The 15,866-nt window shown below is 41.0% G+C and overlaps 1 protein-coding gene across 1 annotated transcript in view; it reads left to right on the top strand.

Moving 5' to 3' along the window:
• TPR (translocated promoter region, nuclear basket protein) overlaps positions 1-15,866 on the top strand; it is a 73,598-nt gene that overhangs the window by 24,276 nt on the left and 33,456 nt on the right. Inside the window, exons 17-25 of the mRNA XM_063426687.1 lie at positions 3,396-3,544; positions 8,115-8,277; positions 8,609-8,743; positions 11,314-11,454; positions 12,317-12,485; positions 12,567-12,727; positions 13,021-13,173; positions 15,054-15,170; positions 15,256-15,459. Coding sequence (XP_063282757.1) covers positions 3,396-3,544; positions 8,115-8,277; positions 8,609-8,743; positions 11,314-11,454; positions 12,317-12,485; positions 12,567-12,727; positions 13,021-13,173; positions 15,054-15,170; positions 15,256-15,459 — 1,392 coding nt within the window. The remainder of the gene's footprint in view (positions 1-3,395; positions 3,545-8,114; positions 8,278-8,608; positions 8,744-11,313; positions 11,455-12,316; positions 12,486-12,566; positions 12,728-13,020; positions 13,174-15,053; positions 15,171-15,255; positions 15,460-15,866) is intronic.

Below are 15,866 nucleotides of genomic sequence, written 5' to 3'. Positions count from 1 at the left end.
CTGTTACAATCGTTTAAGCACAAATAAGGAGTATATATGCAGATAAAGCCGAACAATAAAAAACATTTAAGGACTACAGTTGCTGATGGTACCTAACTAATGAGCTTATAGGGATTAGACCTGTTGATAACATGCAGCGTTATGAGCAGTAACAGAAATAACTTGAGTTAGCATAAAACTTAGGTTGTGCTTGTAACCTGACTGCTTAACTGTAAGTACATGGTTAAGACATGAAAACACTATTTAGCTGTGACAAACTAACCCCTGTACTAGGTATGCTGACTAAGCTTAGTTTCTGCCTATGCTTACATAGTTTCGTGGTTAGCCGGTGTTTGGCCTAGCGGTACATGCGTGTGAGTGTCCCTGGGTAAGCCAGTGTATATTGCGAACAATTAGACTTTGTTGTGCCTGGCTCTAAGACTCCCTCACAACATGACTCCTAGGATTATGACAGTGTTTAGCCTATGCCCTTCACTACTTGCCAGCTGGCCCTGCGATATGGAGTACAAGAGTCCCGTTCTACTAGGCCTTCTCGGCCTCCTGCTTTGGAGCAGTTCCCCTCTCTCATTGCAGCAATCTCTCGTGTGGTTGCAGGACAGGCTTGTTCTCTGGGGCTTCTGTACGAGTTCCGTCGCTTGTGGAGGGTGAGGGCCATCCGTCGGCGCGTTTGGAAGGGGAGGGTGTTTCCCTTGGGGAGTTGTGGCCCATGTGTGCTGCGAGATGTACTGGAAGTAGGCCGTCCGTGTTGGGTGTCTGTGCAGGGCCTCCGCCTTGCCCTCTGCCGTGCCGCTTGTGGTGTAGGCCCAGGTTTGGGCTCGTGGTTTAGGCCCCGCTTGTGGTTTAGGCCTCTCTGCTTTATGCCCATCGGGATGGGGCCAGATTGAGGTGTAGTCGCTTTGTTCAGCCGGTTGTGGTTGCTACCACTGCTATTACGGTGAGCTTCGGTCCCGGGGCTCCGTTGTGGGCGGAGGGCCTTCCGGCTGCTGAGGTGGCTTGGTGTGCTCGCCATCGTATGGGCCTTCCGTCCAGAGCTGGTTGGACGGGCTGCTACTTTGTTCTCCATGGTGGTTGATGTTTGGCAGGGAGGTCTGAGTTGCAGGCGCTTCCAGAAGGCTTGGCAGATTCGGTCAAACCGGAGCTCGAATTGTTTTCTCCACCGCTGGAGCTCTTGGTCCTCGTTTGCCTGCTGCGAGGTTTGCCTGGTGGCCATTTTGGGTGCTTCGTGCAACTCCCTTTTGGACAACATAGTCTTTTGTGGCACGTAGGTGTGAGACCCAGGTGAGGACCGGGATATCCCCCACCGGTCCATAGGGGGGGGGTAACGGGGAGACTGGAGAGCCGTGCGGTGCGTACCCCATGTCGGGAGATCGGCCGCCTCCCCCGGCATTCAGGCTGCATGGCATGCTAGGCCTCAGTTGCTGATCTCGGTGATCCGGCATTAAAAATCGTTTGCGTGGCATCTGAGTGAGTGACCAGCTCCTCTTTGCCAGTCGTGTGGTCACCCTTTTTTTTGCTTTTCTGGGTAGTTTTCTCTCCGTTTTACCGTTGTTTGTGGTTTTCCGAGCAGGAGCCTTGTTCACACGCGTCCGCTCAGCTCGGCGTTCAAGCCCCGCCCCCATACACCCTAGTTTTTGCACTGTTAATTTTGGGATGTCATTGTTTAATTAATTTTTCTATATTGCTCTATCATTAGGTTTTACTCCAACAACTTTGGTTCCTTTTTGGAACAAAAATGAATTTCTATTTTCGGGTTAGGCCCTTAACCCTTTAAGGACCAAACTTCTGGAATAAAAGGGAATCATGACATGTCATGTGTCCTTAAGGGGTTAAAGTTGGAGGACACAATTCAAGGACCTTATTTGTTAATCCTTTTTGAGATATGTTTATTTTTTTTTCTCACTGTATTTTGATATTAATGTACATATATATTTAAATCAAAATACATTTAGAATTAAGTTATAAATGCATATATGTACATATATATGTTTTTACATAATTAAGTCCTTTTAATTACAATTTGAGGCACTTGCCTGACAACACAGGCATACTGGCCAGAGAGTGTGGTCCACAAGCCCTATATTTGACCCTATAACTTTCCAAGACACTATAAAACCTGTACACGGGGCTACTGATTTACTCGGGAGATTTCGCTGAACAGAAATAGTGTTTTAAAACCATAAAATATATCACAACAATTATCTTGTCAGTGAAGGTGCAACTTTTTGCATTTATCACACACAAACGGCACTTACACTGACTATAAAGTTGTGATACGTTTTACTGTTTTGAAACGCTGATATTTGTATTCAGCAAAGTCTCCAGAGTATAAGAGTACCCCTCATGTACAGGATTTGTTTTTAAAGTTACAGGGTCAAATATAAGGCTTGCATTTCTGTATTTTTTTTTACATTGGAATTTGCCAGATTGGTTTCATTGCCTTGGAGACCGTATGGTAGCCCAGGAATGAGAATTACCCCCATGATGGCATACAACTTGCAAAAAAAGACCACTCCAAGTATTGCAAATGAGGTATGTTCAGTCTTTATTAGTACCCACTTAGTCACAAACACTGGCCAAACTTTTTTGCATTTTTCACATACAAACAAATATGGACACTAACTTTGGTCAGTGTTTGACTAAGTGGCTACTAAAAAAACGTCTGGACATACCCAATTTGCAATACCTTGGGTTGTCTAATTTTGCAAATAGTATGCCAACATGGGGATAATTTTCATTCCTGGGCTACCATATGCTCTCAAAGGCAACATAACCAAGCTTGCAAATTTCAGTGTGTGTATTTAATGAAAAATGTAACCTGCTATATTTGACCCTGTAACCTTCACAAACACCATTACACCTGTACATGGGTGGTACTGTATCACTCCGTAAGACATCGCTAAATACAAATGTGTACTTTATTGCTGTAACAGCTAACAGTATTATGACATTCACAGTTAAAATGCCATGCAGAACTAAAAAAAAATAACAATTTCTTCATATCTCACATTTATATTGTATTCATATTAAATTGTTTTATATAAATATTGGATGATACATGAAAGCCCTGTTTCTCCTGAACAAAATTATCTATAAAAAGTGTGGTTGAATGTAATATGAAAGAGGTGAATTACGGTTTAACAGACAGCGCAAATTCCAGGTTTTGTTTTGATCACAACTTGTACAATTGGCTCAGTCCTTAAGGCAAATAAAAGATAACATGACTCTTGCATATTAGATTTGTGTTTACAAACACTCCCTTGTGGCCCTCAGATTGCCAAGATGTTTATTGTAAGAAACTTGTTGCAAAGTTTTAGGTGTTTCATTATTTTGTACTCTACGCATGCAATTATTGTAGTAGTAAATATTAATTTGTTGCCTTTCCTTCCACCCATTAGCTTCAGGAAGTGTTTATAAACTATAAAAAAGAAAAAGGAGAAAATGACAAAATTATAAATGAGCATAACGAAAAGCTGCAAGAACAGGTTACTGAACTACGTTCTCAAAACACAAAGATTTCCACTCAGCTGGAGTTCGCATCCAAAAGGTAATGAACAAGACGTTAACCTAAACAGATTACAAGTTTTAAAGCAAGAAAATATTTAATTTTATCAATTGTCAATAAGTAGTGTTTTTAAGACCCTTACGTGTCTGGTTCTAGTGCTTAGAGGTTCCTTTTTCTTTTTTCTTTTTTTTTTTTAATCTTTATAGTTTCATGCATGTCACTTGAATACAACATACTTGTAGGGAATATGCTTGTATAGATATACAGTTAAATACTGCTTGACAGTGGTTCAAATACACAAGGGTCATTGAAATATTCCGTACAGGGTTAAATAAGACTGGTCTAGTGAGAGTAACTATGAACAGTTATGGTTGAGCATCCTTCATTATACAGTAGTTTGCTATCATGGTTTTCTGGTGCAAGGATAATCGATCCCTGTCGGAGTTGTGTCTTCGACCTGTGGTTCCAGCTCAGATACCGGTTGCCATCCACATGTTCCCCGTTCATTATCTCTGTGTATCCACAAGATCTATACGTTTGTGGCCTGTGGCCTTATATCTGTATCCTATACACCCTATCTATACATGAACATTTTTATGATATGACCCGATGATAGGTCAGGGTGAGAGATCGGAACGTTTTTTAGGAGGAGAGGGAAAGGGGTAGGACGGGGTGGCGTCTGTGTAGAGTGGGCATCAACGAGGTCGGGGTGGCCGGCACCGGTGGCCACTACCAGGAATGTGTGCCAGAGATTTCGTCACTGTATCTAGGCCGTTCTCAGCGGTCAGTATAGTCCTCCCATGGCTCCCACGTTTTGAGGAATAGAGGGTATGTGTCTCTTATTTGTGCTGTTAATTTATACATAAGGTCTGCCTCTTTGATGTTACGGATTACTTTTTCCATTTGTGGCATATCAGTTTGTAGCCAGGTATGCGCTAAGGCTCGTCTTGCGGCCAGAGAGATCTTGTTGAACAGTTTTTTTGTTCTTTGTTGGTCAGGCAGTCTACTGGTCTAGCTATCAGGAATGACCACGGGTCTGGAGTTAATGTTTTGTGTAGTACTTCCGTCATAAGACGGGCTATTCCCTCCCAGTATGTCACTACTTTGGGGCACATCCACCACATGTGTATGTATGTGCCTTTCTCTCCACACCCCCTCCAGCAGGTGTCAATGGTTGTTTTACCCATGTGGTAGAGTTTAACCGGTGTGGTGTACCACCGCATAAGTGTTTTAGAGCATTGTTCTTGATGGAGTACACAAATGGATGTTTTTGCTGCTGCTTCCCAAATGTCTTGCCAATCTCCCCCCTCTAGTGTTTGTTGTAGGTCGGTTTCCCATTGTGTGACATAAGTGGGAGTGTATGTCTTATCAGTTGGTGCGCTTAATTGGGTGTAGAGGGGGGGTAATCAGGCCGGTACGTGGTCCGTCGGATAAGCACAATGTTTCAAAGAAGGTTGGTTTGGCATGAGCTGCTTCCCTCACTTGTGTCCTACCTGCAAAGTCCCGGAGCTGAATATATCGGAAGTGGTCCTTAGTGGTTAGTGGGGCTAGGGTAGTGAGATTTTCAAACGTTCTGAGAGCACCTGCCTGGTATAGCTGGTGGTATCTTTGGATTCCTGTGTTTTCAATACCCCGAAAGTCTCTAGCTGTTAGGCCGGGTGGGAAGGCGTTGTTACGCAAGTACGGTGTGAGGGGTGAGATGGGGTGTGTTAAGGCGTACTTGTGAGCTGTGGCGTCCCATATCCTGATTGAGTTCAGGATCGCTGGGCAGGTTGTGGAAATTTCCGGTTTGGGGACCCAAATCCAATATTGCGGGAGATCTGTGTTCATTATCGTTTCTAAATCGACCCATCTGTGGGTGTCAGGTGGTGGGTGCCACTCTATTATTTGCACTAATTGCGCCGATAGGTAGTAGGTGTGGAGGTGGGGTAGCCCGAGACCTCCTCTGCTTTTGGGTGTATATAGGGTTTGTCTCGCTATCCTGTGCCTCTTCCCCGCCCATATAAAGTCATCTATGGCTGTTTGAATCGGTTTTAGGTCTCCTTTAGTGACCCGTACCGGTAGGGAACAGGAGGCGCGGCAATATGTTCATCTTGACGCAATGCAGTCTGCCTATCCACGAAATGGGTTTTTCGTGCCATTTGGCAAGGTCTTTTATGAACGTGGTAATCAGTCGTTTATGATTTTCCGCATACAGGTCTTTGGGGTCTGGGGGGAGTGCCACCCCTAGGTATTTAATTGGGCGTCTGCTAATGTTCAGGGTAGAGGTGTGGGCCAACCATGTGATGTCGTTTCGCCCTCAGTCCAGCATTGTACATTTTAGTTAGGTATGGCATTAATTCGTCACTGAAGGCCTTGTAGTATGCGCCATCAAATCCATCAGGGCCTGGGGCTTTGTTCCCCTTGAGCCCTGCGATAGCTGCGACTACCTCGTCCATTTCTATGGCGTTTCCCAGGGGCTTTGTCAAGTTCATGGCGAGTTTCGGGAGTCGGGCCCTGGCTAGAAATGCCTGAAGCTCTGTCATGTACTCAGTGTTGGACTCTGTCAGGGCGGGAGAGTGATTATAGAGTTGTGCATAGAACTGTGTAAATTCGTCATTTACCTCGGTGGGGTTGGTAAGGACCGTTCCTTGTTTATTTTTGACGATTATTGTCGTGGTTTTATGTGCTCTTGCGAGAAGGGTGTCCATTTTGTTGGACTTCTCGTAGAAGAGTCTTTTGGTGTGGCGCATGTTTTGCTGACCTCGTCCACCATCAACTCCCTGATCATCCGTCTAAGTTCTTGTAAATCTCTATATGTGGTTGGTGTGGCAGTTTATGTTGCAGCTCTGTTCTGCGTAATAGTTTTAGTAAGTCCGTGAGCTTATCGTATTTTTTCTTTTTATGATTTGTGGCTAGTTTAATGAGGAGGCCTCTGATAACGGGCTTATGGGCTGCCCACAGAGTTGTGGGAGATATGTCCAGGGTGTCGTTAGCTTGGAAGTATTGTTAGCTCATGCCTAATACTCTCTTGGACCTGCGAGTCCTTAAGAAGGGAGGCATTCATCCTCCACTTCCAGGGTGTGCGCGTGCCAGCGGTTCCTTTCTTTTTTGTGCATCTTTTTTTGTCTTTATTTTTTCTGTGCAAGAAAATTACAAGCATATGTGAAGTGCCACAACATGCATAGATTAATCAACAAAAATTTTAATTTGGCACATTTTTTGTTATGTTGAAACAAGTTAGACACAATTTTTAGGTATATAGTGAAAAGAGGACACGATAAACATGTCAGTAAACAATAATAAAACAGGCTAAGCCTTCAGTGCTCTAACTGACAGCATGGGAGTTATTAGCCAAGGTGAGTATCCAGGATGTGTATGCATGTTAAGGTACAGTAGATAAATGTTAGCATAAACAAAAGTAGCAATATACGGTAGGTAGGCGCAAAATTCACTCAGGGAACCAGTGGGTCACACTTTTCTACAGTGGCACAACCTCATTAAGGCATGGAGCACAAAAAGTGATATAATGGAATTTAGTAAGGCAAGGGGAGTAGGAATGCAAAGGTAAGCCTTTAATCCAAAGGTCAGTCCTCAATTGCAAACGTCAGTTTAGCCGATGCCTTGGTCATGGATACATGTGCTGCGCTTCCTACGAGTGTAGCAGTAGTTCAGGCTTGACGTCGTACACCTCTCAAGCCCTGGATCGGCTTTCTGGATGGCGTCATGAATCATGAACTTGCAGGCTCACCGAGTCCCAGTCCTTCTCCGATGGGGTAAGACAGAAGGCCGTGACGGTGGTAAGCCACAACTTGCAGTTGGTCCTCTGCCCGCATGGTTTACGCTGTGGGGTCTTTTCTCCCATGACCCCTGGTCTGGGTGAGCGGACAGCAGATGATACTTGCGTTTTGCTAGGAGGGAGACCTGGGGTGGGCCCAGGCGCCATCAGTCCCCAGCTGCTCCAGTTGTTTGTTTGAGGCATAGGCATCACTTGGGCTTGATGTGCAGCTAGTGAATCCCAGAAATGGGTAAAATGTGCATCCAGTCGCTAATGCTCAACAGGGTCAGGGCACTCCCTTCTCGGCTGCAGGGTGACCAGAAAGCTTAGCTGCCATCTTGTTGGAGCAGGCTGCCTACAAGGTACCGTAAAAATAAATCACACCAGTGTGTATTCATGTCCAGTGGGGACCGTGATAACCCCCACTGGTCCGGGAGGGGGCGGGTTGTAAAAGATGAGCCTGCAGAAGTATAGCTTCACATTGAATGGGGGAGTGGCCACCTCACCCATCGGGCATAGGCCTCACAGAAGCCTCTGATAAATGCACCCCACTCGATCAATTAAAATGATAGGAGGCATTCCGATCGGCTCCTGGAGCAGGTAAGTCTCAGATTGGGGCTTTTTGGTGAGCTGGGAATCGGTTATCTCACTAAATGTGAAGATCTGGCTTGGAGCTCACACGATGTGCATCCAACCGCCTTGAAGAGCAGGCCCTGCCCCAAGAAGTTCCCTTTTAAAGACTGTGTATGTGTGGGGTTTCTTTCCATATGTATGTTGAGACTGAAGGAAATCGGACTGTGTGATGGGTTAGTCTTACAGTTGGTGTGATTTTTGCAAATGTATTGCTTTTTATAGATATGAAATGCTACAGGACAACGTTGACAGTTACCGACGGGAAATAACATCTTTGCAGGAGAAAACCCAAAAGCTCTCTGCCACCACCCAAAAACAAGAACAGATTATTAACACCGTAACCCAGGATCTGAGAGCTGCAAATGAAAAGCTTGCTATAGCAGAAGTAAGTCAGTCTCTCTCTCTCTCTCTCTCAATGTGTAATTACTAGAAATAATAAACTCCTCCATATAACCTTTCTGTGAAGAAATTGCATTAACACAATATTGCCACGAGTAGAAATATTAAAATATACTTGACATTCCCCGTATAAAAGCCACTTTTGTAGAGCACTTCCACAGGTCTCTTAAACAGATTCTGTATATCTCTGCTGTTTTTATACATTTGATATTAAAAAAAAAAAAAGCATATCAATTAATTGTTTCAGTAGAATTGACTTTAACAAAACATGTCTCTGCCTCCCAAATTTGTATTGATTGAATTTCCATTTCCTTAAGGTGAGAGCTGAAAACTTAAAGAGAGAAAAAGAACTCTTTAAGATGTCTGAAGCCAGACTCACTCAGGAGCGGGAATCTTTACTAGCTGAGCAAAGAACACAAAATCTACTGTTGACCAACTTACAAACCATACAGGTCAGTATAACAAATATATGCATTGTATGTTGGGAGGGGAAGAGAAGGGAATTGCTTGTTTTGTTTTTAGCTATATGCATCTAAAGCTGCTGGGAGCATCCATCTTGTACCTGAGGCAAGCTATAAAATTAGTAAGGGGAATAGCTAGAAAAACTGCATTTGATTCTCTAGGGAGGGAAAAGGCACATCGGAGGGGATTTGGTTGGTGGAGGTAGCGCCCCACCGCTTTTTGTTTGGGGATGGGGGGACCTTATTTGCAATAGTTTAGAAGAAACCCTAAGATTTTTTCAGAGGAAGGGTAGTGGGGTCCACTCACCCCTCACTGGTCACTGTGTAGAAACGGTTTCTTGAGTGACTAGGCATGTCAAAAATGGGGCAGATTTTAAAATGTCCTGTTATAGCAGGTTTTGCACATGCATAGTCTCCTGTAACATTTCAGGGTAATGCCATTATAAATGTAAGTGTACACTATTGTCCTTTTCTTTCCACCATTAGCCTCAGTATTTGCCTGAGGATTATGAATTGAAAAATCTGATCTGGTGTCGGAATAGAAGTTCGTCAGCTCAGGAAGCGTTTGCATTCTACCTCCTATCCAAGATACAGCGCATGCGCAAATGGAGAGTTGGGCTTGGTGCCAAATTTGAATTTTGACCAAGCTATTTAAGCTGTCCTTCACCCGACTAACCACAGGGTGTGTCAGTCATGGAAAAATAGTTTCCACCAGTCCCACAGTCTTTCTTAATTTGAGCGGAAATATTGTAATCTTCAAGAACCTTCTAATAAGACTATGTAGTTATTTTTTTATTTTTTTGGTACTTATTTCACATGTCTAGTCCTGTTGCTACTGATAAAAGGGGGAAGATGTTGTTCCCCCTTCACATAAATAATAGGACACACACAAGTCCAAGCATCTTGTATGTGCTGATAGTTCTATTCCCTTACCTGATGACTGCAAAAAAAATTTGCTATCAATGTACTTAGGAGTCTGTTTTAAAAAAAAAAATATCGAAACAGAAAAAAATGAGTCTGCAGCAAACTTTTTTATAAAGGTGAAAGGCAGTGCTGCAGAAAGGCTCTGCACTTGCCTCTTTCACAAAAATTAAGAAGCAAAGATCTCCATCCATTTCTGATCTCTCCTCGGTGGAAGGTTCGGTTATATCTGATTGCTCCAGTAAAGATTCAGAGTTCAAGATAGTTTTCTATGAATTTTATTAAAGTTTGCAAAACCAAAAAAATATATGTACGGTAGGTAAAAAAAATTCTTGTATTAAACAGAGAAAAAAATTAAACAAATTTCTCTTCCAACAAAATACCTACACGGGATATGATTGCAGACTCTTAATAGGTTGACACCCCATATTCCCACATGGGAATACTGGATATAAGATATACTACTGTCATTATGCCGTTTGCCCCTGACGAAAGTGCAGGTAGTCCTGCGTCGGGTGTTCTAGCTTTTTATTTTTTCACTGGGCACTTTATTATTTGTTCACTTTAGATTAGCATGTTGCTTTGGTCAGTTAAGTATTTTCTACCTTTTCTTAGAATTTTTTTTTTCCTCCTATGCCGATTTTAAAGGGAGAGAGGCTTTGAACAGTTTTAATTTTTTGCCAGCCTTTTACTGGCAATAGTATTTTTATTTTCCTCCTTTCTCTCATTACTGTCCATACTGATTTTGGCCTCTTGGCAATTATTTTTTTTTTTTAGTATCCTTTTTGAATTTTGAAGGATACTTTTTCACCTATACATTGCTATGGAGATCTCTTAATGTGATTCAGGGATATATTATCTTACCATCCTCCGTTGTAGCTATTCAGAGGGAGTTACGTCAAACTGTCCATCTGGACTCGTATCTTCCCTTTACAACTATCTAGCTATCACTGTAGATAGGTAGTCTGTTCCTTTTTTATATCCTCAAGCCTATTACTGGCATTTAGCATATTTTCTTGGTGCATATTCTGCCGTTTTGGTTGCCACTCTATCCTTGCTATACTCATTCACATTAGCCTTTACTAGTGAGTTCACATATAGAGCCATACCTAATAACGCTCTTTCTATTATCTCTATACTAGTAAGGTTGGATACCGTATACCCTTTATTTTGATGTAGGAGTGTAACCATATAACATTGTTATTTATTTCATTCTATTTCTAGCAGTGTATTGCAGTATCTGGTAGGATATTTACTTTGCTACAGGCTCAATATCTAAGACTCATTCCACATACTACTACTATTCATATCTCCAGGAAGTATAGTGGGTTCACCTTTGGTGTTTGTTTTTCATTACTATCTAGGGTTATGCCCTGAGGGACCCCTGGAGTCTCTCATTGGTGCTTTAAATAATTGGAGACACTTGGGAACTGCTTTTTAGATTTGTCAAGTCTTTTAAAATGGTTATCCTATCTTTGTACGTTTTTGATTTTCATCTGGTTTCAATACCTTTTAGCACCAAACCGCGTTAATCGTGGCTAGCTTTTTATTTGACAAATCGAAGAGAGCTATTTGGTGTAATGATACAGCTCTAGTATTTTCTGGCCAACACTTTTGTGGGGTTTTTTTTAACCTTAAAGGTTACCTTGGACCGATCTGACACCGAGATCAGACAGCGATACAACAACCAGATTGAAAAGTTGGAGCAAGAGTTGGCCCAGGCTAAGAAGAAATTGGAGCATGAAGTGGAACAGAAACACTTGCTGAGCAAAAACCAAGATGTAAGTACACTCAAAATATAATGGAAACATTGCAAATGTGTTTAAATAAAAATACAGTTTTCAGTGGGGGAGAATATTAAAGATATTAAGGTGTTTTTTGTTTTGGTTTTTCGTTTTTTTTTTTTTTTTAAGGCCAATATTATGGATACCTACTTACTATCAAAATATTGTTTCCACTCGTGTAACTTGATTAGTGAATAAGTTAAGACACTAATCATTGCTTAAAATTTCCACTTGCCATTGGAGAGTGACAGTCTAGTCCTGGTTAATGTACCATGGACTCTCCACGCTTGTAGTGGCTTTAAAAGTCTGGCAAGTGGCCTATGACTTTTTAAGCCCTGCTATAATTACACATAAAGGTTTATTAATAAAATAAAAGATTTCATACATTTGATATGAAATGGCCTAATTCCTGTTTAAAAACCTCAGTGCTGTGATTGGCAGAGTTGTATCCCACCACTTTCCCTCCCCCAATCCATTTTTGGTTTAGATTTAAACAATTTAGTTATCAAATCCATAAAACTTAATGTTAACTAAATACACCACATAGTGATATATGGGAAAAAAAGGAGATTTTTTTTTTTTTTTTTTAATCAGTTGCAGGTATTTGGTAAGATTTCAGAAAGGCCAATAAGTATAATTAGTTTTCAGGACACTGTAAAAATACTATACTTTAAAAAAAGAAAAAAGACCGATTTAGAGTAAGTTAACTGTATTGAAAATGCTTCAACTTTTTAGTGCATGTGGTCACTCCGTGCATTTGAATGGGTGGTTAGTGCTTTCACTTCAAGTTCTGCAAGACTTTATATGTATTGAATAAAAGTGTGGCATGGCTAAATGGCATTTTATTATTCTGCTGTAGGTACAGGTTTTGGATCTGAAAAAACAATATGAATCGGAGTTAAATCTGCATAGTAACACAAAAGAACTTCTGAAAAATGCAAACAAGGAAATTTCTGTTTTGAAGCAACAGCTGAATAATATTGAAGTACAGCTTGCATCTCGTTCAAGCCAGAAGGCCGCTGAGCAGGGTAATTTTACTCTCTGATGCAAAGATGCAACTTGTTGTTTAATGAAAAATTGTGCAATAAATTTTATTAATGTGCCCCTAGGTAATGACGGTGAAGATATCGAGGCACTTAAGACAAAACTTAGACAGTCTGAAGAGCAGCTTAATGACGTTAAAGAGAGGTTGAAAACTGCGACCAGCAATGTGGAACAGTACAGAACTGTTGTCCTTGGCTTGGAAGAATCTCTTGACAAGGAAAAACAGGTGCATTTTTAGTTATCAAATTATTTTTTTTATGAAAAAATTTACTTAGCCATCTGGTTGGTATTTTGTGTATTCCTTTTTTCTCAGGTACTTGTGTGTATTGTAAATATAATCTAGTTTATGGCTAATGATCGTGATATTTATTGCTTGTTTTCTTCTCCTTGTCGTATTTCTTATTTTTAATATCCTATCTGTAAGGTTTAAACCTACATCTTCTGGTGCTTATAGGCTTTCACTTTACACACTCTTGTGCTTTTTTTTTTACTTTTTTTTTTTTTTTTAAATACTTAAAGGTCACTGAGGAAGCCTATAAAATGATTGAGTCTCGTATGAAGGAAGCATCTGAGTACCAAGCTCAACTGGAAAAGAAAATAAAGGAAGCAGAGAAAGAGAAGCAAGAGCTTAGAGATGAGAAGCACAAAGCCGTTGGGAGTTTGGAGCAACAGGTATGTCTATGGTAACTGAAAAACCCAGCCATTACTAGCATGTCCGTATCAATGAATTGGATGTGATTACTACTGTAGTACATCTGCCTCAACATTGACTTATAAATGTAGTTCCCAAAGTATGAGAATTATTCTGTCTGATTTTAAATCCGCCTTCTCGTTTTTTATTTTTTAATATATATGTGGTTCTTGGCTAAACATATTTGGTTGCTATGCTTTAAATCCTATATTTGGTGTATTTTTTTTTTATTTTTTCTTCTCATTCAGTGTTCCATTCATTCAATGAAAAGCTAGAATTTTTTTTTTTTTTGAGGCGTATAGCTTAATGACAAAATTCCATCGTCCTATAGTAATTGTGCAATATAAGCATGTCAATACAGAAATTCAACAGACGCACACTGGAAAACATAACATATCACCCACATTACACAGGGGCCTTTTTTTTTTTTTATATATATATATATTAAGTAAAAATAAACAAAGCGATAAACTCGGTGCTGTGAGGGTATGATTAAAGTGGTTATATAACATAACATAGTAGGATAGAGGCACTGGTTGCAGTAAACTAAGAACAGCCATAATGCCATGCTTTATATCACTCTGAAATTGAGATTAGTAAACCACTGGGACCAACTGATACATTAAGCAGCAAACCTAAAAATCATGAACAAGTAACATATTCAGCTGTCCAGGAGGAGCCGGGAGGTCTGTTAGGGGTTCCTTATTTTGTTCCCAAAGGGTTAGATAACATAACATAACAGCACCACACAATGCAGTGTACCTGACAGAGTAATGTTACTCAGGATCTCTATAGTGGTGCTCTAGCACAATCCAGTGCACGTTTCCCTCGTTTCGGTCCCCATCCTCCTGCGAGTGTGAGCTGTGCCAATGGAGTTGTCTCTGGTTGGACTGAAGCCTAGGGTGCCTGCTCCCTGTTCTCCAGGAATGAAGTGTCAGTCGCTTCTTCACCGTCAACCGTTCAGATTTCTGAGCCAGGGTAGGATGATAGGCTCGGGACATTGCAGCAGCTATCTTGCAATGGTGGCCTCAAGGATTTGGCCCTGCAGGTTTTTCAGGTTGGCTCTATCCTCTGCAACTGGCTTGTGGTCAACTTTGGTTGGCGGCATACCAGTGGGGACTGAGATATCCCCCCCCACCGGTCCAAGGAGCGACGATTTGGGTTTCCATCAAGGAGCCCTAGATACAAACCTCCGCTGAACTTTTTTTTTTTTTAAGTTTTAAATGGCTTCAGTTTGTTTTTAGCTTTCCTTAATTGGCTAATTTCTTCTTATAATGCATTTAAAAAAAAAAAAATAATAATTTTTTTTTTTTTAATTCCAGGAATTTGATTTGGCAGCATTATCAATGTGAATCAATAAAGATTTTAAATCAGGGGTTGTTATAGTGTGTATTTTTTTTTTTTTTTTTTTTTTTGTGGTTTTTTTTTGTGGTTTTTTTTTGTTTATCTGTTTTTGCATTTTTTTACATACAGCTTGAGTTATGACTTTCATACACTAGTGCAGGGATAGGCAACCTTCGGCACTCCAGATGTTGTGGACTACATCCCCCATAATGCTCTCACACACAATGCTGGCAAAGCGTAATCCAAAACATCTGCAGTGCCGAAGGTTGCCTATGCCTGCACTAGTGTGAATAACAATTCTTTGCAAGGCAGTAGACCATACGTGTTTCAAATGGGAATTTGGGGGTGGTGAATATTGTACTATATAATCTATTTACTTTTGGAAAGTTAATTCAAATAGTTTTAAAGAAGGAACTTAATTTATTTGTAAACATACATTTGTGTGTGTTCAGATTCTTGGATTGCTTACATTTTTTTTTTCCAAGAAATGTGGGAAATTATCTTTTGTCTTTTGTAGTTGGCACAACTCCGACAAAGCCTATCCAGCCTGCAGGGAGAAGTCCAGCAAGCTCTTCAGAGGGCCACTACAGCTACTAGCAACGAGCAGAAGTCTAGACAGGATTGTCAAGAACAGGTAAGTTCCTATCAGGGTACACTGTTAATTGGCTTGTGCCATTGTCAAGTTTGTTTAAATAATTTTTTTTTTTTTATATGTCAAGGCCAGGATTGCTGCCGAAGCACAAAATAAGTATGAACGAGAACTCATGCTGCATGCAGCAGATGTGGAAGCCCTTCAGGCCGCAAAAGCACAAATGGCCAGTACTTCTGAAATCCGTCAGAAATTGGAGGAAACTGCACAGAAAGCAGAGTCCCAACTTCTAGAACTAAAGTCATCCTGGGAAGATCGTGAGCGTGTGCTTAAGGTAAAGAGTGGTCATAGTAAGATATTGAGATTTTCACTATTATATTGAACCACCTCTGGGAATTGAGCAGTGTGAGTATAGACATGGTTAGGACTATTTTCTTTCCCCGGGGATATTTCAGCGGCAGTTCCTTACAGTCCAATCAATGCATTAAATCTACAAGCCTGGATAATTGACTCACAATACCACTGTGAGGTCCAAATCAATTCTGAGTTAATTGGTATAACACATCAGATTATATAGGTATCTTGCGTCACATAGCATCACATTATACAGACATGGATAATTGTCAAAGATTACTCATAGTCTCAAGACATAGTTTGTTTTTTAGTTGCCTAAACTTTTAGGTTTGGTAGGTTCCTTTTTCTTTATAATATGTGTATAGTCTAAAGGAAACTGCTGTTAAG

The sequence above is a fragment of the Pelobates fuscus genome, chromosome 7, assembly GCF_036172605.1.
Source record: "Pelobates fuscus isolate aPelFus1 chromosome 7, aPelFus1.pri, whole genome shotgun sequence".
Taxonomy (NCBI): Eukaryota; Metazoa; Chordata; class Amphibia; order Anura; family Pelobatidae; genus Pelobates; species Pelobates fuscus.
The sequence above is the reverse complement of the archived record's forward strand: the minus strand, read 5'-3'. Positions and strand labels throughout refer to the sequence as shown.